Source organism: Pan paniscus, chromosome 13, assembly GCF_029289425.2.
Source record: "Pan paniscus chromosome 13, NHGRI_mPanPan1-v2.0_pri, whole genome shotgun sequence".
Lineage (NCBI taxonomy): Eukaryota > Metazoa > Chordata > Mammalia > Primates > Hominidae > Pan > Pan paniscus.
The window spans coordinates 100,137,886-100,160,318 of NC_073262.2; the positions used below are offsets into that span (position 1 = coordinate 100,137,886).

At 40.3% G+C, this 22,433-nt stretch overlaps 1 protein-coding gene across 4 annotated transcripts in view; it reads left to right on the top strand.

The window, feature by feature from the left end:
• Positions 1-22,433, top strand: part of HSPE1 (heat shock protein family E (Hsp10) member 1) — a 51,565-nt gene that overhangs the window by 23,851 nt on the left and 5,281 nt on the right. For all 4 annotated transcript variants that reach the window (XM_003825309.5, XM_003825308.5, XM_003825310.5 and 1 more), the window contains 3 exons: positions 10,923-11,023; positions 15,520-15,562; positions 15,759-15,845. In XM_003825309.5, the coding sequence (XP_003825357.1) occupies positions 10,923-11,023; positions 15,520-15,562; positions 15,759-15,845 (231 nt within the window). The remainder of the gene's footprint in view (positions 1-10,922; positions 11,024-15,519; positions 15,563-15,758; positions 15,846-22,433) is intronic.

Here is a 22,433-nt window from a genome sequence, read left to right on the forward strand (position 1 = left end):
ATCACTAGGTCAGGAGATCAAGACCATCCTGGCTAACATGGTGAAACCCCGTCTCTACTAAAAACATAAAAAATTAGCCAGACATGGTGGCATGTGCCTGTAGTCCCAGCTACTCGGGAGGGCTAAGGCAGGAGAATCGTTTAAACCTAAGAGGCGGAGGTTGCAGTGAGCCAAGATCATGCCACTGCACTCCAGCCTGGCCAAAAGCAAGACTCTGTCTCAAAAAAAAAAACAAAAAAAAAAACCAAAATACAATTTCATTAAGGGGCTAATAAAAAGATAATATAAATTGGAGCGTACTAGTATATTGGATTAGGCATTGGTTAAATTTTTTTTGTTTTGAATTTTTAGTAGAGACAGGGTTTTGCGATGTTGCCAACCTTGAACTCCTGGGCTCAAGCAGTCCACCCACCATGGCCTCCCAAAGTGCTGGGATTGCAAGTGTGAGTCACTGCACCTGTCTTTTTTTTTTTTTTTTTAGACGGGGTCTCACTCTGTTGCCCAGGCTGGAGTGCAGTGGCTCAAGCATGGCAAAATGTAGCCTCAACTTCCTGGGCTCAGGTGATTGTTCTACCTCAGCCTCCCAAGTAGCTGGGACTATAGGCGCACACTGCCACATCTGGCTAATTTTTTGTAGAGATGGGGTTTCACCATGTTGCCCTGGCTGATGATAACATTTTTAAAGGGAAAATATACCATAAATCGAGGCTGTTTGGCTTCATTTTGATAGCCAGATAATAAAAGTAGATAGCTGGCCGGGTGCGGTGGCTCACGCCTGTAATCCCAGCACATTGGGAGGCCAAGGCGGGCGGATCACCAGGTCAGGAGATCGAGACCATCCTGGCTAACATGGTGAAACCCCATCTCTTACTAAAAATACAAAAAAATTAGCTGGGCGTGGTGGTGGGTGCCTGTAGTCCCAGTTACTCGGGGGCTGAGGCAGGAGAATGATGTGAACCTGGGAGGCAGAGCTTGCAGTGAGCTGAGATCGTGCCACTGCACTCCAGCTTGGGGGACAGAGCAAGACTCCATCTCAAAAAAAAAAAAAGTAGATAGCTATTCGGATTTGTTATGTTATTTGAAGATCTTAGAAAATAAAAGAGACATATAGTTGAATTATTTGAGCATTAAAAACCACCCATCTGGGTGTGGGGGCTCACACCGGTAATCTTAGTACTTTGGGAGGCTGAGGAGGGAGGATCACTTTGAGGCTGGGAGTTTGAAACCAGCCTGGACAATATAGTGAGACCCTGTCTCTGTAAAAAATAAAAAGGTTAGGCTAGGTGGTGTGCACCTGTAGTCCTAGCTACTTAGGAGGCTGAGGTGGGAGGAAAGGGTTTATGGTGAGCTGTGATTGCACCACTGCACTCCAGGCTGGTGACAGAGACCCTATCTCAAAAAAAAAAAAAAAGAAAGAAAAAGAAAAAGTGCTGTTCAATCAGCAAATATTTATTGGCTTCTCACGATATAGCTAGCAATGAGTTAGGCCTTGTGGAAGATAAAGGAATATAAACCTAGATCTAGCTCTATGCCTAGAAATTGGTTAAATTTTGAAGAAAAAATGTACAGATGGTTATCTCTTTAAAAATAGGGGGAAGTGTCCTGTTACTTTGTTGAATTTGTTCATTTATTCTCACAGGTTTTTTGGGTGTGAAATCATTAGGGTTTTCTACATATGAGACCCATATCATCTGCAAACAGATAATTTTACTTCTCCAATCTAGATCTGTTTTCTTTCTTTTTCTTGCCTAATTGCTCTGGCTAGACCTTCCAGTACTACTTTGAATAAAAGTGGTGAAAGAGGGCATCTTTCTCTTCTTCCTGATCTTAGAGGAGAGCTTTTAGTTTTTCACTGTTGAGTATGATGTTCACTATGGATTTTTCATATATGGTCTTTATTATATTGAAGTTGTTTCCTTTATTCGTAGGTCATTCAGTGCTTTTTAGATCATAAAATGGTGTTAAATTTTGTCAAATGCTTTTTCTGCACCTATTGAGATGATCATGTGCTTCTTTTTCTTACTTTTTTTATTTTTTTATTTTTTTGAGACAGAGTCTCACTCTGTCACCAGGCTGGAGCGCAGTGGCGTGACCTCAACTCACTGCAGCCTCTGCCACCTGGGTTCAAGCGATTCTCCTGCCTCAGCCTCCTGAGTAGCTGGGATTACAGGCGCCCGCCACTGCGCCTGGTTAATTTTTGTAGTTTTAGTTAGAGACAGGATTTCACCATCTTGGCCAGGCCGGTCTTGAACTCCAGACCTCGTGATCTACCTGCCTCGGCTTCCCAAAGTGCTGGGATTACAGGTGTGAGCCGTCACGCCCAGCATTAATTTTTCTTTAAATGTTTGGTATTTTCTTTAAATGTTTACTAGTGAAGCTGTTAGGCCCAGGGTTTTCTTTGGTTGCTCAACATTGGGAATATAATTAATGCCACTGAATTGTACACTTAAAAATGGTTTAAATGCCTTTCCTTTCTTTATTGAATGGTCTCAGCAGCCTTGTCAAAATCTTTTGGCCATGTATGTGACACGTTATTTCTGGGTTCTTTATTTATTTCTATTTGTCTGTATGTCTATCCTTATGCCAGTATCACACAGTGTTTGATGACTGTAGCTTTGTAGTAAGTTTTGAACTCAAGAAGTGTGAATCCTCCAACTTTGTTCCTTATTTTATTTTTCTTAATAGAGACAGAATTTTGCAATGTTGCCCAGGTTGGTTTTGAACTCTTGGACTCAGGTGATCCTCTTGCCTCGGCTGGGATTACAGGCATGAGCCACCATGCTCTGACCAAATTTGTTCTTTATTTTCAAAATTTTTTTTGTTTATTCAGAAACCCTTGCAATTCCATATAAATTTGAGGATCACCTTTTCCGTATCTGCAAAAAAAAGGGGGGTGTCGATTGAAATTTAGATAGAGATTGCCTCGTATCTCTAGATTGCTTTAGGTAGTATTGACATCTTAACGATATTAAGCCTTCTTACTCATGCACACGAGATGTCTTTCCATTTATTTAGGTCTTCTTTAATTACTTGCAGCAATGTTTTGTAGTTTTCAGTCTGCAAAAAATTTTATCTCCTTATTTAAATCTATTTCTAGGTATTTAAAAGTTTTTAGGTGCTATTGTAAGTGGGATTGCTTTCTTCCTTTTTAGATTCTTACAGGTATATAGAAACAAAACTGATTTTTGTGTGTTCATCTTGTATTCTACGACTTTGCTGAATCATTTTTCACTTAGAGTAACGTTCTTGTGGATTCTTTGGGATTTCCTATATATAGGATCATGTCATTTGTGGATAGAGATAGTTTTACCACTTCCTTTCCAAATGAGATGCGTTTTATTTCTTTATCTTGTCTAGTTGCTCTGGCTAGAACTTTTAGTACAGTGTTGAATAGCGGTGGTGAAAGTGAGCATCCTTGTCTCATTTGGGTTGGAAAGGCTTTTAGTTTTTCACCATTGAGTCTGAGGTTAGCTGTGAGCTTTTCATGAATGCCCTTAATCATGTTGGGGAAATTTCCTTTTAAACCTAGTTTTCTGAGTGGTTTTATCATGAAAATATGTTGGATTTTGTCAGATATCTTTTCTGCATTGGTATGATTGTGTGCTTTTTTCCGTTTGTATATTAATGTAGTATATTGCATTGTTGTTGTTTTTTAAAAAATGTTGAACCACCTTTGCTTTCCTGATAACTTTCTTTTGATTTATATTTGTATGGTATTTCTTTTTTCATGATTTGACATACGTATATAATTACGTTTGAAATACGTTTCTTGTAGACAGCATATGGTTGAGTCATATTTCTTAGTTCATTTTGACAGACTTTCTCTTTTAATTGGTATGTTCAGACCATTTAACATTGATGTGCTGAATATTTACTATTATTTAGATTTAGACCTACCGTTTTATTACTTTTTAGTTTGTTCCTTCTGGGCTTTTCGTTTGTTCCTGTTTCCCCTTTTCTGTCTTTTTAAGGGTGAGTTGAACATTTTTAGTATTCTGTTTTAATTCTAATTTTGACATATTTATATACTTGATTACTAAATGGGTACCTGTGCAGTTTACTGAAAATCAGTATTCTACCACTTTACTTGAAATGTAGAAACTTTACTATCATATGCACCCCTTTTCCTCCCCCTTTATACTATAGTTGCTGTATATTACATCAATATACATTGAAAACCCCATCGTTAATCTTTTTACTTTCACTTGTCAAACATATTTTAAAGAAGTCATGAGAAGAATGGTCTATTATATTTATACCCAGATATTTACAATATCTCCTGCCCCCTGCTCCTGATGTTCCCAATTTTCTTTTTCTTTTTTTTTTTTTTTTTTTTTTTGAGACGGAGTCTCACCCTGTCTCCCAGGCTGGAGTGCAGTGGCACAATCTCTGCTCACTGCAAGCTCCACCTCCTGGGTTCAGGCCATTCTCCTGCCTCAGCCTCCCGAGTAGCTGGGACTACAGGCGCCCGTCATCACGCCCGGCTAATTTTTTTGTATTTTTAGTAGAGAATGGGGTTTCACTGTGTTAGCCAGGATGGTCTCGATCTCCTGACCTCGTGATCTGCCCGCCTCGGCTTCCCAAAGTGCTGGGATTACAGGTGTGAGCTACCGCGCCTGGCCTCCCAATTTTCTTTGTATTATTTTCTGTCTGAAGAACTCCTTTAGTAATTCTTTTTTTTTTTTTTTTTTTTTTTTGAGACAGAGTCTCGCTCTGTCACTCAGACTGGAGTGCAGTGGCGCGATCTTGGCTCACTGAGTTTAAGCAATTCTCCTGCCTCAGCCTCATGAGTTCAAGCAGTTCTCCTGCCTCAGCCTCTCGAGTAGCTGGGATTACAGGCATGCGCCACCACCCCCAGCTAATTTTTGTGTTTTTAGTACAGACAGGGTTTCACCATGTTGGCCAAGCTGGTCTTGAACTCTTGACTTGCCTGCCTCAGCCTCACAGAGTACTGGGATTACAGACATGAGCCACCGCGCCCAGCTGATCTTCATTTCTAAATAATATTTTTGTTGGATATAGAATTCTGGCTTGACAACTCTTTCAGCACATTTTTATTTTTATTTTATTTATTTATTTATTTTTTTGAGACAGAGTCTCGCTCTGTCACCCAGACTGGAGTATGGTGGCGTGATCTTGGCTCACTGCAACCTCCACCTCCTGGGTTCAATCGATTCTCCTGCCTCAGCCTCCCCAGTAGCTGGGACTACAGGTGCATGCCGCCACAGCCGCCTCATTTTTCTATTTTTAGTAGAGACTGGGTTTTGCCATATTGACCAGACTGGTCTTGAACTCCTGACCTCAAGTGATCCATCCATCTCAGCCTCCCAAAGTTCTGGGATTATAGGTGTGAGCCACTGTGCCCGGCCTTATTTTTATTTATTTATTTTGAGATGGAGTTTTGCTCTGTCGCCCAGGCTGGAGTGCAGTGGTGCAATCTCGTCTCACTCCAACCTCCGCCTCCAGATTCAAGCCATTCTCCTGCCTCAGCCTCCCGAGTAGCTGGGACTACAGGCGCACACCACCGCGCCCAGCTAATTTCTGTATATTTAGTACAGACGGGGTTTCACCATGTTGGCCAGAATGGTCTCGATCTCTTGACCTCGTGATCTGCCCGCCTCAGCCTCCCAAATTGCTGGGATTACAGCCGTGAGCCACCCCACCTGGCCTCCTGGCCTTATTTTCATTTTTATTCATTTATTTTTGAAATGGAGTCTCACTCTGTCTCCCAGGCTGGAGTGCAGTGGCGCGATCTCGCCTCACTGCAACCCCCACCCCCTGGGTTCAAGCAATTCTCCTCCGTCAGCCTCCCTAGTAGCTGGGATAACAGGCGCCTGCCACCGTGTCCGGCTAATTTTTGTATTTTTAGTAGAGATGGGGTTTCACCTTCTTGGCCAGGCTGGTCTTGAACTCCTGACCTTGTGATCCACCCTCCTCGGCCTCCCAAAGTGCTAGGATTACAGGTGTGAGCCACCATGCCTGGACTCTATTTTAATTTTTTTTGAGACAGGGTCTCACTCTGTTGCCAGGCTGGAGTGCAGTGGTACGATCATAGCTTACTGCAGCCTTAAACTCCTGGACTTAAGAGATCCTCTCACCCCACCTTTCTGAATAGCTATGACTACAGGAGCACACCACCCCTGGCTGACTTTTTTTTTTTTTTTTGTAGAAACATGGTCTCGCTATGTTGCCTAGGCTGTTCTTGAACTCTTGGCCTCAAGCAGTCCTCCTGCCTCAGCCTGCTAAGTTTTTCTGCACTTTAAAAATGTTTTGCCATTTTGCTTCCATGGTTTCTGATGAGAAAGAATCTGTCATTCAAATTCTCCTGGCTGCTTCAGTGGTGTTTTTTTCTTTGTTTTTTTTGAGACAGGGTCTCACTCTGTCATTCCAGGCTGGTGTACAGTGGACTTCTTAGGCTCAAGCAATCCTTCCAACTCAGCCTCTCAAGTAGCTGGGACTACAGGCATGCACCACCATGCCTGACTAATTTTTATGTTTTGTAGAAATGGGCTCTTATTGTTTTGCCCAAGGTCTCTAACTCCTGAGCTTGAGTGATCCTCCTGCCTTGGTCTTCCAAAGTGCTGGGATACAGACCTGAGCTACCACACCTGGACTTATCTTTGGGTTTTAGCCATTTGATTATGATGTATCTGGATGTAGATTTCTTTGGGTTTATCTTGTTTGATGTTCACTCAGCTTTTTTTAAATTGTGACAATATATATGAGACATAAAATTTATCATTTTTGCTATTTTAAAGTGTACAGTTCTGTGGCATGAAGTACATTCCCATTGCGCAACCATCACCACCATCCGTGTCCAGAACTTTTTCATCTTCCCCAACTGAAATTCTATACATATTAAACGATAACTCCCTATTCCTCTTTTTTTCTCAGCCTACTCAGCTTCTTGAATTTGCAAGCTTATATCTTTTTACAAACTTGGAAACTTTTCAGCATTATTTCTTCAAGTACCTTTTTTTTGAGACGGAGTCTTGCTCTGTCGCCCAGGCTGGAGTGCAGTGGCATGATCTTGGCTCACTGCAACCTCTGCTTCCCGGGTTCAAGCGATTCTCCTGCCTCAGCCTCCATGTGCCACCATGCCCGGCTAATTTTTGTGTTTTTATTAGAGATGGGATTTTACCCTATTGGCCAGGCTGGTCTCGAACTCCTGACCTCGTGATCCACCTGCCTCGGTCTCCCAAAGTGCTAGGATTATAGGCAGGAGCCACCTCGTCCAGCCTTCTTAGCTGATTTTTAAAAAATGATAGTTGCTTCTATTGCATAAAAGTGTGGAGGACTCATTATAGAAAACAAAATGACTTTTTTTTTGAGATAGAGTCTCACTCCCAGGTTGGAGTGCAGTAGCGTGTGATTGCTGCTCAGAGCAACCTCCACCTCCCAGGTTCAAGTGATTCTCCCGCCTCAGTCTCCCAGTAGCTGAGATTACAGGCGTGTGCTACCATGCCCGGCCAGTTTTTGTATTTTTAGTAGAGATGGTGTGTCGCCATGTTGGCCAGGCTGGTCTTGAACTCTTGACCTCAGGTGATCTGCCCGCCTCTGCCTCCCAAAGTGCTGGGATTACAGGAGTGAGCCATTGTGACTGGCCAAAATGGCATTTTTGTTTTATTTCTAAGTTAAGGATTTCTTTTTTGCTTTATATAAATTGGTATCAATAAAAGGATTCTAGATTTCTTCAAGATTGACAGCTTGTAACTCCACTTAATAACAAAATTTAGTAATTATATAAGTAAAGTCAGTTTCTAAATATATGGTTAAATAATTAAAATTGGGGTGGGCCCAGTGGTTCATGCCTATAATTCCAGTACTTTGGGAGGCTGAGGTGGGAGAATTGCTTGAGCCCAGGAGTTCAAAACTAGCTTAAGGGGTCTTGAATTAGCCTAGGTGGTCTTGAATTAGCCTAGGCAGTCTTGAATTAGCCAGGTGTTGTGGGCGCACGCCTGTAATCCCAGCTACTTGGGAGGCTGAAGCAGGAGAATTGCTTGAACCCAGGAGGCAGAGGTTGCAGTGAGCTGAGATAGCGCCACTGCACTCTAGCCTGGGTGACAGAACGAAACTCTATCTCAAAAAATAAATAAATAAATAAAAGTCTCTGTGTTCAGGGACTCACTATGTGAAGGAGACACATGAAAGTAAGTGCTAGTAAGTTGTGCTATTAAGTGTGAAATAAATGCTACTAAGAGTTCTAGCCATAGAAGACTGGGTGCGGTGGCTCACGCTGTAATCCCAGCACTTCGGGAAGCTGAGGCAGGTGGATCACTTCAGGTCAGGACTTCAAGACCAGCCTGACCAACATGGTGAAACACCATCTCTACTAAAAATACAAAAATTAGCTGGGCATGGTGGCGCATGTCTATAATCCCGGCTACTTGGAAGTCTGAGACAACAGGATCACTTGAACCCGGAAGGCAGAGGTTGTAGTGAGCTGAGATTGCGCCACTACACTCCAGCCTGGGCGACAGAGTGAGACTCTATCTCAAAAACAAAAAAAAAGTTCTATCCATAGAAGGTGTAGTGGGAACAGGAAAGACAAAAATGAATAGACAGATTGCTAATATATACAAATTATAAATGTGGCGGGAAATCGGATGGAGTTCTGTGAGGATTCGAATAGTCAGGGAGTGCTTGAGTGTATTGGGGGAACGAGAGATTTGGACAGAATTGTGATGTGGAATTTGAGGTGGCCTTTGGAGAAGGTATACAATTTAGCTGTATCTCCTCAAGGAGAGAGAGAATCAAAACTTTGAAACATTAGGATGAGATAAAAAAAATCAGGGAGAGTGGTTTCAATAGTAATTAAAGAGTCATTAAAAAGTGTTTGAGGCCGGGTACGGTGGCTCATGCCTGTAATCCCAGCACTTCGGGAGGCCGAGGCGGGTGGATCAGCTGAGGTCAGGAGTTTGAGACCAGCCTTACTAACATGGTGAAACCCCGTCTCTACAAAAAATGCAAAAATTAGCTGGGCGTGGTGGCAGGTGCTTGTATTCCCAGCTACTCAGGAGGCTGAGGCAGGAGAATCGCTTGAACCCGGCAGGCGGAGGTTGCAGTGAGCCAAGACTGAGCCATTGCACTCCAGCCTGGGTGACAGGAGCAAAACTCCTCAAAAAAAAAAAAAAAAAGTATTTGATCCCTTTCCCTGTCATCATGGTGTGTGCGCGTGACTCTGTTCTTTGCCATGCCTTCCCACAAGACTTTAAGACTTTTAGAATCAAGTGATTCCTGGCCAAGAAACAAAAGCAAAATCATCCCATTCCCCAGTGGATTCAGATGAAAACTGAGTAATAAAATCAGGTACAACTCTAAGAGGAGACATTGGAAAAGAACCAAGCTGGGTCTAGAAGGAATTTTGCATGAGATGGCACACATACTTAATATTGCATCAAGGTCACTATCATGTCACCATATCAAGCTGAAAATGTCACCATCATCTGGACAGTTGGACATGCTGTATTGGAACAATGGTTTTTCTTTTGGTTTCTATGCTCTGCAGTAGGCTGGTTCAGTACTAAATATGTGAGACCTTTTGTTTGGAAAAAAAAGTTTTTGAGTAAGCAAGTGATATTCAAGAAAGATTGTCTGAAGTAGGCAAAATTGGCTCAAGAAGGCCTTATAGTTAGTAAGTTTTTGTAACCACCCTTTTAATCTGTTCTAACCTATTTAGACTTCAGAATATCAAAAAGATTGCATAAAGCATTACAGAGATCTGAAATTTAAATTTTTATGTTATTACATTTTAAAAATTGAAAGTGACCCTCCCTTGCCTTTTTTTTTAAACTTAGTTTTTTTCTGTTAGTCATTTAAAACAACTTTTATTGGATCTAATGAACATACCATACAAATCCCTATACAGTTAGAATGGTTATATTCACAGGGTTTCACAGCCATCACTACAGTCTAATTTTAAAACTTTTTTGTTGTTGTTTTGTTTTTGAGATGGAGTCTCGCTGTATTGCCCAGGCTGGAGTGCAGTGGCACGATCTTGGTTCACTGCAACCTCCGCCTCCCGGGTCCAAGCGATTCTCTTGCCTCAGCCTCCAGAGTAGCTGGGACTACAGGTGTGTGCCACCACGCCTGGCTAATTTTTTGTATTTTTAGTAGAGATTGGGTTTCACTATATTAGCCAGGATGGTCTCGATTTCCTGACCTTGTGATCTGCCCACCTTGGCCTCCCAAAATGCTGGGATTACAGGCATGAGCCCTGACGCCCAGCCTTTTAGAACATATTTATCCTTCCTGAAAGGAAACCTCATCCTCATTAGCAGCCATCTTCAGTCTCTTCTGCCTTCCTCTCTGCCCTCAAGCCCTACACCAGTACAAATCTATTTCCTGTCTCAATAGATTTTCTTACTCTAGACACTTCATATAAACCAAATCACAATATGTACCATAGTTATATTTACATTGCCTATGGTGAAATCCTGTATCTACAAAATATGGAAAAGTTAGCCCGGCGTGATGGCGTGTGCCTGTAGTCCCAGCTCCTCAGGAGGCTGAGGTGGGAGGATTGCTTGAGCCCAGGAGGTGGATATTGCAGTGATCTGAGATTGTGCCACTGTACTCCAGCCTGGGTGATACAGTGAGACCCTGTTTCAAAAAAAAAAAAAAAAAAAAAAGAAAGAAATTATGGTTTGCAATTTTGATCCAAGTTCCAGTCCTGACAAATACAATATCTGCATTTATGTAGTAGATTCTATCCAAATGAAGTTGAATTGAAGGATAAATAAGTAAGGGTAACCTACTTTTTTTCTGAGTTACTGATTATGATTCTATACTTGGTTTCCTATTTAGTGTATAACCCAAGTTGAACCGCAAGAGCAGTTATGTATTAACAAATTATATGTACTTAACATAAGATTTACCAGGTGATATAATTTAATTAACCATAAGAACTTCTTTGTTTTTAGTATATTCAACAGAACATAAGAGCAGATTGCTCCAATATTGACAAAATTCTTGAACCACCTGAAGGCCAAGATGAAGGTGTGTGGAAGTATGAACATTTAAGGTAGGTCCTTACATCAAAATACTAATAGTACCTCTCACAAAACTAGCTTTCATATTAATGATAATTATGAATTGTAAAATTTCCTATGTAACTGCAGACTAAGAAGCCAAATTTTAAAGCTTTGGCATTTTCAGTGTCACAAGGTTCTCAGCTTTCTTCACTGGTTGTTTCCAGGTCATATTATGCTGCAGAGTCACTCATTTTGAAAGGTGGTTTATTTCAGAGTTGATAATTTGGACCTGCCTCTGCACCTCTCTACTTTTCTTTTCTTTTCTTTTCTTTTTTTTTTTTTTGAGATGGGGTGTCACTCTCTTGCCCATGTTGGAGTGCAGTGGTGCAATCACTGCTTACTGTGCCTCTACCTCCTAGGATCAAGTGATCCTCCCACTTCAGCTTCCAGAGTAGCTGGGACTACAGGTGTGTGCCAGCATGCCTCACTAATTTTTTAATTTTTTGTAGAGACAGGATCTGATTGTGTTGCCCAGGCTAGTCTCAAACTCCTGGATTCAAGCAATTTTCCTACCTTGTCCTCCCAAAGTATTGAGCCACCCTTTCTACATTTATTCATTTGGGCCTTATTATCCTCGCCTTTTTTTTTGAAACAGGGTCTTGATCTGTTGCCTAGGCTGGAGTGCAGTGGTGCAATCTTGGCGCATTGCAGCCTCTGTCTCCCTTGCTGAAGCAATCCTCCCATCTCAGCCTCCTGAGTAGCTGGGACTACTAGTGCATGCCACTAAGCCTGGCTAGTTTTTTGTATTTTTTGTAGAGACAAGGTTTCACCATGTTGCCTAGGCTGGTCTCAAACTCCGGGGCTTAAGCAATCCACCCACCTTGGCCTCCCACAGTGCTGGGATTACCACCATGCCAGCCTGGGTTTTATTCTTATTTCATGATTTTCCTTAATTGTATCTCTTAACCACTAATATAGTATTTCCGTTTCCCCATTTTTGCATAACTGTGTCATCTTTTGTCTTTTTTTTTTTTTTTTTTTTTGAGACAGAGTCTTGCTCTGTTGCCTAGGCTGGAGTGCAGTGGTGTGATCCCGGCTCACCACAACCTCTGCCTCCCGAGTTCAAGTGATTCTTCTGCCTCAGCCTCCCGAGTAGCTGGGACTACAGGCGCGGCCATGCCCGGCTAATTTTTGTATTTTTAGTAGAGATGGGGTTTCACTATGTTGGCCAGGCTGGTCTCGAACTCCTGACCTCATGATCTGCCCGCCTCAGCCTCCCAAAGTGCTGGGATTACAGGTGTGAGCCACCGTGCCTGACTTGTCTTTTTTTTTTTCCTTTGTTTCTGTAGAGATGGGGTCTCACTGTGTTGCCCAAGCTGGTCCTGAAATCCTGGGCTCAAGTGATCCTTGAGCAGCCCATCTCAGCCTGCCAAAGCGCTGGGATTATACAGGCATGAGCCACTGCACTTGGCCACTTTATGTTTTTGTAGAGGATTACTTCTAGTTCCTAGTCTAGGCTTGGTATCTGATAAGTTACCTGTAAATTATTGCAAACTTCCAGTCTTCTCTTTGGTAAATAGAGATTAATTGTAATCCTGAAGTAAGGAGTTTTGGTGCTTTTTATAATGCCCTTTGAATGAAAAAATTGATAACTAGTGGATAGGTGGAGATAACATTAAAAGTAGATATATTCTGAAGTTACTAGGTGTTTCTTAAAATTATAAATTTTCCAGTGCAAATGGGAGCTGGGATGAGTTGACAGATTATTAATAAATATAGAGAATGCAGTATGTGTTCATTGGGGCTTATTATTTGTAAGTGGATTTTTAGATAAATAGAGTAGAAATCTGACTTTTCCTGAATAAATTAGACCATGTTTCCTATGTTGTGTGCCTCAACTTGTAGACAAGGCACTTTTAAAAAATATTTACTTTTTGATGCTGCATGCTTCTTTAGAAATGGCTAAGACATTATGTCGTGTCATAACAGTTCAGCAATTTCAGGATGCTAAGACTTCTTTGTATCCTTTGCTGGTTTTTAGACAAATTACTTGACTATTTTCTAACTTTTTAATATATATGAATGCACAATAATTCAGAGTATGAGTCTGTAGATATTTTCACATTTTTACAACCCAAGACAGAGAGCACTTTAGTGTAGTACATCCTTTGCTTTATTTTTATCAGCCTTGAAAATAACTGCTTTCTTATGTTTTTTTTTCTTGAGACAAGAGTCTCGAGTCTTGCTTTGTCACCAGGCTGGAGTGCAGTGGTGTGATCTCGGCTCATTGCAACCTCCGCCACACGGGTTCAAGCGATTCTCCTGCCTCAGCCTCCCAAGTAGCTGGGACTACAGGCGCACACCACCATGCCCAGCTAATTTTTGTGTTTTTAGTAGAGTGGGGTTTCACCATGTTGGTCAGGATGGTCTTAATCTCCTGACCTCACGATCTGCCCGCCTTGGCCTCCCAAAGTGCTGGGATTACTGGCGTGTGCCACCACACTTGGCCGTTTTTTCCATTATAAGCATAATTCCTAACAAATAGGGGCTGATTTTAGTGTTACAAGGGTTTTTTTTTTTTTTTCAGATCTAAGAAAACATTTATCTACCTATTTAACTTATTCTATGAAAGATTATATAAAACATTACATAAAACTTTACATGAAATATTTCTCACAAGTATTTCATTTGTTCTGGTGCTATTTTTACTTTTGTTATTTTTTTCTACTAGCCACTTTTTGGTCTGGGTTGTATATTAACTATCATATATATTCTTTTATCTCTTTATTGTATTGTGTACATTTTATTAGTTGACCAGGAAGAGGTTTTTTTTTTTTTTTTTTGCATACATCCTTTATTGATTTGAGGCTGTATACTTGCCATTTTTAGTTAATGCAGTTGATTATATAATGATGTTAATTTGGATTGGGTCATGACTTCAGTCAAATCTCCCACTAGCTCATATTGAGTCTTAATGATTAGGAAAAAGTACTCCTTTATGTCAGGATACATGCGTGGTGACTGGAATGTAGGCTGGATTGCAGCTCTGGTTGGTCTCTTCAGCTACACAACTGTGTACATGTTAGCCCTGTATTAAATTAACTTGAAGTTGTGAGTTTTGCATTATTTGCCACAGATTATACCCACAGCACTGCTGAATCAACTTAATTTTGGTTTTGGCTGTAAAAGGGTTGGGTAAGAAACTTACCACAACCAGTCTTTATTACCACTTAGTGGAAAACAACTAAAAAACACATAACATGCAGCCTACTTGATAGGGGACAGTAGAGGGTGATACGGTGATTTAGAAATAATGTTATTTTTGTAATCTAAGGACAGCATTATTAGGCATCTGGAAAGGAAATGCAGTTACAAACAACTGAAAATTTGACCCTTGCCTTTTTGTTTTCTTCTGTTACAATGTGCAGTAAGTAAGTAAATGAAGTTTTTCTACCAAATTTGTTCACATATATCCTGTTTTTTCTTTTTTGGGGGGATTTTTTTTTTGTCTTCTGATTATATAGGTGTTAGCTTTGCATTGTTTTGGGAACCAAAATGATTCCATTTTTCTGATGGGGAAACATAGTATTGATTTATCTAACTTGATACATTGAACTAAATATTAATAGGTAGGACTTTTGGAGGGAACACGTTCAGTGTTTTGACAGCTGTAAAACTACCTTTGTGGCATAGAAGATTGTCTTTTTATCAAATAGCTGTCTAAAACTGATGGCCTCAGTGCAATTGTAATGTAATTTTTTTTTTTTTTTTTTTTTTTGAGATGGAGCCTTACTCTGTTTCCCAGGCTGGAGTGCAGTAGTGTGATCTTGGCTCACTGCAACCTCCGACTCCCAGGTTCAAGCAATTCTCCCTCCTCAGCCTCCTGAATAGCTGAGATTACAGGCACCCGCTATTATGCCCGGCTAATTTTTGTATTTTTGTGGTGATGGAGTTTCACCATTTTGGCCAGGATGGTCTTGAACTCCTGACCTCAAATGATTCGCCTGCCTCGGCCTCCCAAAGTGTTGGGATTACAGGCCTGAGCCACTGCGCCCTGCTGTAATTTCTTTGTATGTTTCTATGTACCAACATTTTATTACCCTCCAGTTGCTGGATTTTTCTACGAAATTTTCTTATATGCATATATAGCTCCTGTGAACATCTTTATACATTTATCTGCATGCAGATCTGATTATTTCATTACAATAGATTCTTAGAAGAATGACTTAGTTGAAAAGTATACACTTCCTAAAAGTCTTGGTAAATATTTCCAAATTACTTCCCTGAAAAATTGTACTAATTTCTAGTATATAAGAGAATGATCAGCTCACTTAACTCTGGTATTGAATGTTATGAGGGTTATTGGTTTTCTATTTTTAATCTGTAAGCCTTTAGAAGAAATGTGTCATTGTCAGTTTAGGTGGTTTTGAGAATGGTAATGAGGGAGGAGGGATGATACTGATGGGATTCTCTTTTTGCAGCTAATACTCTAAAAATTGCTGTGAAGAATAGATATGACTTTTTATTTATGTATTTGCATTTTCAGGCAGTTCTGCCTTGAGCTAAATGGACTTGCTGTCAAACTTCAGGTAATATTTTCTTTAAGTCAAAGTTATAATTGAAAGTTCTGATTTTTTTTCTCTGTTTTTATAACTTAATGTGCTTACAAAAACGTATGCAAATTTCTAACTTTCTTCTAGAATTTATTATGGAAATATAGTAACCTAAATGATAAGCTTTTTCATTATTATTTTACATATTAAGAAGTATAATTATTTTTAACAGAGTGAATGCCATCCAGATACTTGCACTCAAATGACAGCAACTGAACAATGGATTTTTCTTTGTGCAGCTCATAAAACTCCAAAAGAGGTGAGGATTTATGAAATAGAGTAACTAATAAAATTATTATAGCCTAAATCTCTCTCAAGACAATGTTAGACAAGTTTTTAGGGTTTTTAGTTCACTGTTCATTTTGCTATTTCATTTTGAGTTGCTTGTTGTGAAGTTGTTACTGCAGTGCTATTTTAGGATTTCTTACGATAAGCATCATTTTTCATAATTGGGCAATTACATGGGCTAGAACTCACTTCATGATCCACTGGCTATTACGGATTAACATCTGTCACATTGTGCTGATATCTACTGTGTAATGATTGAGATACGCCTATTTAGGTTTTTGTTCAGATTATTTCTTTTGATAGGAAGAACTATTGATTACTCTGATGCCTAGTTTAAGTAGAAATGTTACTTTTGAGCTTTTAAATATTCATGTTGTTTTTCTCCTAATTTAGTTTTTGTCAAGGTAAGACTATAGGCAGTAGCAGTTTTTCGTTTTGCTCTTTTTTTTTTTGAGATGGATTCTTACTCCGTTGTCCAGGCTGGAGTGCAGTGGTATGATCTCGGTTCACTGCAACCTCTGTCTCCGGATTCAGGAGATTCTCATGCATCAACCTCCCGAGTGGCTGAGATTACAGGCATGCGCTATCATGCTGGGCTAATTTTTATATTTTTAGTAGAGATGGGGTTTTGCTATATTGGCAAGTCTGGTCTCAAACTCCTGACCTCAAGTAATCTGCCCACCTCAGTCTCCCAAAGTGCTGGGATTACAGGTGTGAACCACTGTGCCTGGCCTACTGTACTTTTTCTTACTTATTTATTAATTTTTTACTTTTTCTTATTTAAAAAATTTCTTCATATCATCTGATACCCAGTATACTTTTCCTTAGTTGTCTCCAAAATGGTCTTTACCTCTGGGTTGTTTATGCATTGCTTTTCCCTTAATCTGTATTCCCATTTAATCTGTTATAATTACTTTTTACTTGACACTGACTCACTGGGGATATTGGGTTAGGCCAATTCTGTAGAATCATAGACCTTGAAGTGGTCATTATATTGATAGACTTCTAAGGCTTGAAGACAAGTGAGGCCCTAGTTGCAAAATCAATATCTGATGTTTTTTGTTTCAAAAAGGACAAATGCTCCAAAATAAGGAGTATTTGATACCTAAGAGAGTAGTACTTATTTGGAAGACTGGTTTCATTCAGGATGTTACATTTTTGTGTTAATTAATTGAAGCAGTATTAAGATTGTATCTGTCTACATCTGGGAAAATCCACGTAGTGGTTTCATTGATAATTCACTGAAGTTGGCTACTTAACGTAGTGAATGATGTGATTATTGCAATTAGGAAACTGAATCAAGAAGGCTGAATCAAGGCTAGTTTTGTTTTGGCAAATAGTAATGATGTATTATTCTTTCTTTAGAGTGGAAGTGATATCCAGTTTGTGATGTGTTATGACTCTTAAATATACTGTCATTCTCATATCCACTTCTTTCTCGATTAATATTAAATGACAGGATAGTCATTAGCATTAAGACCTGTAAATTGAGTCTTAGAATTGCAGCATTGCTTGCTGAAGCCCAGATCTGTTGAACTGGCCATGTGTCAAGGGAGGGTGATAGTAGGATTTCCAAGTGGTAGTTACATTGAGTGGAGTTACTGTAAAAATACAAACAAAAGAACAATTTGAAAGGACACTTTCTGAACTGTTTTTGAATAACTGCTTAGTCAGGAAACTATAGGAACTGACAAACTAAGCTAAGAAAATTGCTCTCATGGATTAAAATCACTAGGAAGATTCTGAAGTGGGAGAAGCAGAATACTTAGCACCAATAATCATTTATTCAGTATCCTTGAGAATTAAAGAGAGGCATTCAGCATATAGAGTAAATTATACAAATAGTGCTTCTAGGTGACAAACATTATAACTCACTGTCTACAAGCCCTCACAGTCACGTGCTGATTGTGATCACTTGCAGTAGCATTATGATTATATATTTGGAAAAATATAATACATAAAAATTTGTAAACACCATTACATAGTATTTTGTAACCTGCTATATTTTGCCATTTTTTGCTGTAATAACTGTTACAGAGTAGGAATAGTTACCTGAGAATTAACTGGGGGAAGGTGAAGGGAAGGCAGCTAAAAACAAGGCAAAATGTCATCCAAATTAAAAATTCAGAAACCAGTTAAAGGTCTAAAGGTACAGTGATTTGGTAACCCATGAGCCCCATGTAGCTGTGTAGCACTTGAAATGTGGGTAGTCAAAATTGAAATATGCTGTAAACACAAAATAAATACTGGATTTCGAAGACAGTAACGCCTGTAATCCCAGCACTTTCGGAGGCCGAGGCAGGTGGGTCACCTGGGGTCAGGAGTTCGAGACCAGCCTAGCCAACATGGTGAAACCCCATCTCTACTAAAAATACAAAAAATTAGCTGAGTGTGATGGGTGTGCACATGTAGTCCCAGCTACTAGGGAGGCTGAGGTGGGAGAATCACCTGAGCCCAAGGACTCAAGGTTGAAGTAAGCAAAGATCACACCACTACACTCCAGCCTATGTGACAGAGAGAGACCATGTCTCAAAAAAAGATTCAGAAATGGCCAGTAAGCACATGAAAAGATGCTCAACATTAGTTATTAAGGCAGATCTCAAAACCACAGACAGTTGGTGTGAGGGTTGTGCTTTATTGTTATGCTGATTAACATTGTCTCCTCCACAACCATGCTTGATTAGAAAAAAAAAAACACCGTGAGAATGGAGAAACAAAATGTAGCATGGACATACAATGAAATATTATAAAACCATGAAAGGGAATGAAGTTCTGATACATGCTACAACACAGATGAACCTTTAAAATCCAGTATGTATTATGTGGAGTGAAACAAGTCAGATGCAAAAGGACAGATACTGTAGCATTCCACTTATCTAGAGTGAATAAATTCATATAGACATTTGAAGGTAGGTAGAAGCTGCCAAAGGATGGGAGGTATGGGAAGTTAGTGCTTAAGGGTAATAGACTTTTTTCTTTTCTTTTCTTTTTGAGACAGAGTCTTGCTCTGTTGCCCAGGCTGGAGTTCAGTGGTGCGATCTCGGCTCACTGCAACCTCCGCTTCCCAGGTTCAGGCGATTCTCCTGTCTCAGCTTCCCAAGTGGCTGGGATTTACAGGCATGTGCCACCTCGCCTGACTAATTTTTGTATTTTTAGTAGTGACATGGTTTCACCCTATTGGCCAGGCTGGCCTCGAACTCCTGACCTCATGTGATCCGCCCACCTCAGCCTCCTAAAGTGCTGGGATTATAGATGTAAGCCACTGCGCCCAGCCGAGTTTCTTTCTTTTTTTTTTTTTAAGAGACAAGAGTTTCGCTCTGTCGCCCAGGCTGGAGTTTCACTCTGTTGCCCAGGCTGGAGTGCAGTGGCGCAATCTTGCCTCACTGTAGCCCCCACCTCCCAGTTTCAAGCAGTTCACTGCCTCAGCCTTCTGAGTAGCTGGGACAACAGGCGTGCACCACCATGCCCGGCTAATTTTTGTATTTTTAGTAGAGACGGAGTTTCACCATGTTGACCAGTTTGGTCTCAAACTCCTGGCCTCAAGTGATCCACCTGCCTTGGCCTCCCAGTGTGCTGGGATTATAGGCATGAGCCACCATGCCTGGCCATAATAGTTTCTGTTTGAGAGTTGGAAACAGTGAAGATGGTTGCACAATATTGTAAATTAATGCCACTAAATTGTACATTTAAAAATGGTCAAAATAGCTGTCTGGGTGCGGTGGCTCACGCCTGTAATTCCAGCACTTGGGGAGGCCAAGGCGGGCGGATCACGAGGTCAGGAGATCAAGACCATCCTGGCTAACACGGTGAAACTCCGTCTCTACTAAAAATACAAAAAATTACCCAGGCGCTGTGGCATGTGCCTGTAGTCTCAGCTACTTGGGAGGCTGAGGCAGGAGAATGGTGTGAACCCTGCAGACGGAGCTTGCACTGAGTGGAGATCACATCACTGCACTCCAGCCTGGGCAACAGAGTGAGACTCCGTCTCAAAAAAAAAGGGTCAAAATGGAAAAGTTTGTGTTGTATATATTTTATTACAATTTTTTAAAATGTTAAGAAAAAAGCACCAAAACCCCAAATGGCATATACTTTCACACCCACTATAATGGCTAAAATAGAAAAGATAGACAATAACAAGTGCTGGTGGGGATGTGAAGTGGAACCCCTAAACATTGATGATGGGATTGTAAAATGCTTCAGCTATTTCGAAAAACAGTTTGGAAGTTCCTTAAAATGGTAAGCATAGAGTTGCATATGACCCAGGAATTCCACTCCTTGATATGTAGTTCCCCCAAAATGAAAACATTTATCTGCACAAAGACTTGTACATGAATATTCACAGTCACATTATTTATGATAGCCAAAAAATGGAAACAACCAAATATCCATCAACTGATGAATGGATAAGCAAAATGTGTTGCAGCCATCTCTCAGTAGCCTCAGAGGATTGGTCCCAGGACCCCCATGAATACCAAAACCACAGATACCAAAGTCTCTTATATGAAATGGCGTAGTATTTGCATATGACCTATGCACATCCTCCTATATACTTTAAATCATCTCTGGATTACATATAATACTGAATACAATATAAATGCTATGTAAATAGTTGTTATACTGTATTTCTTAATTTGTATTATTTTTTATTGTTATGGGGTTTTAAAGTGTAGTTTTGATCTGCAATTGGTTGAATCTGCAGATGCAAAGTGCTGACTGTATGTGTACAATGGAATAATATTCAGCCATGAAAAGGAATGAAGTCTTAAAGGGAGAAACATACAGTACAGCATTTTGTATATGTTAAAAACATTAAAGGCTAAAAAGTTTTGAATTTTAAAAAAAGGAATGAAGTACTGATTCATACTACACCATGGATAAGCCTTGAAAACATAATAGAAGCCAGACACAAAATGCCACTTATTATATTATTTCATTTTAGTGAAATATCCAGAATAGGCAAATCCTGTGAAACAGAAATTAGGTTAGTTGTTGCTTAGGGCTGGGGGAAGGAGAGAATGGGAAGTGACTGCTAATTGGTTCAAGGTTTCTTTTTGGGATGCTGAAATGTTCTGAAATTTAGTGGTAATGGTTGCAGAATTTTGTGAATATACTAGAAACTACTGAATTTTTAAGAGTAAATTTTAGTTGTATCAATTATATCTTAAAAGTAAAAAAGTAGCCCGTTAATTTTATATCAATTACCTGCTAAAATGGTATTATTTTGGATATAGTGGGTCAAACTACAATATTAAAATTAATTTCACCTCTTTCACGTTACCTTTTTATTTTTTAATTTTTATTTTTGAGATGGAGTCTCACACTCTTGCCCAGGCTGGAGTGCAGTGGCGCAATCTTGGCTCACTGCAAGCTCCGCCTCCCGGGTTCTTGCCGTTCTCCTGCCTCAGCCTCCTGAGTAGCTGGGACTACAGGTGCCTGCCACTGCACCCGGCTAATTTTTTGTATTTTTAGTAGAGATGGGGTTTCATCGTGTTAGCCAGGATGGTCTTGATCTCCTGACCTTGTGATCCATCTGCCTCGGCCTCCCAAAATGCTGGAATTATAGGCGTGAGCCACTGCGCCCGGCCTCACGTTACCTTTTTAATGTATCTCTTAGAAAGTTAATTAATTAATTTTTTGAGACGAAATCTTACCCTGTTATCCAGGCTGGAATGCAGTGGCCTGATCTCAGCTTACCTCCCTTGACCTCCCGTGCTCAAGCAATCCTCCTGCCTCAGCCTTCTTGGTAGCTGGGACTACAATCATAGTGCCACCATGTCTGGCTAATTTTTCAAATTTTTTGTAGAGATAGGGGCATTTCCCTGTGTTGCCTAGGCTGGTCTTGAACTCCTGGACTCAAGTGATCTTCCCACTTTGGCCTCCCAAAGTGCTGGAATTACAGGCGTGAGCCACCACATTGGGCCTAGAAAATTTATAATTAAATATATGGCTTGCATTGTACAGTTGACCCTTGAACAACTCCGGGATTGGGATCCCAACCCTCTGTGCAGCTGAAAATCTGAGTATAACTTTTGACTCCCCCAAAACTTAATTACTAATAGCCTACTGTTGACTGGAAGCCTTACCGATAACAGTCGATTAACACACATTTTGTATGTTCTGTGTATTATATAGTGTATTGCAATGAAGTAAGCTAGAGAAAATGTTATTCAGAAAATCATAAGGGGCTGGGCGTGATGGCTTATGCCTGTAAACCCAGCACTTTGGGAGGCTGAGATGGGAGGATCGCTTGAGGCCAGGAGTTCGAGACCAGCCTGGTCAACATAGTGAGACCTTCTTTCTTTCTTTTTTTTAAAGAAAATCGTAAGGAAGAGAAAATATATTTGCCATTCATTAAGTGGATCATTATAAAGATCTTCCTTGTTGTGTTCATGTCGTTGAGTAGGCTGAGGAGAAAGAGAAAGAAATGGGGTTGGTCTTGCCATCGCTGGGAAAATCTGAGCATAAGTGGATTTACACAGTTCAAACCTGTGTTGTTCAAGGGTCTGCTGTATTTCTGTTGATGATTCTGGTTTAAAGGTTGTAAAACTGTCTCATGGTA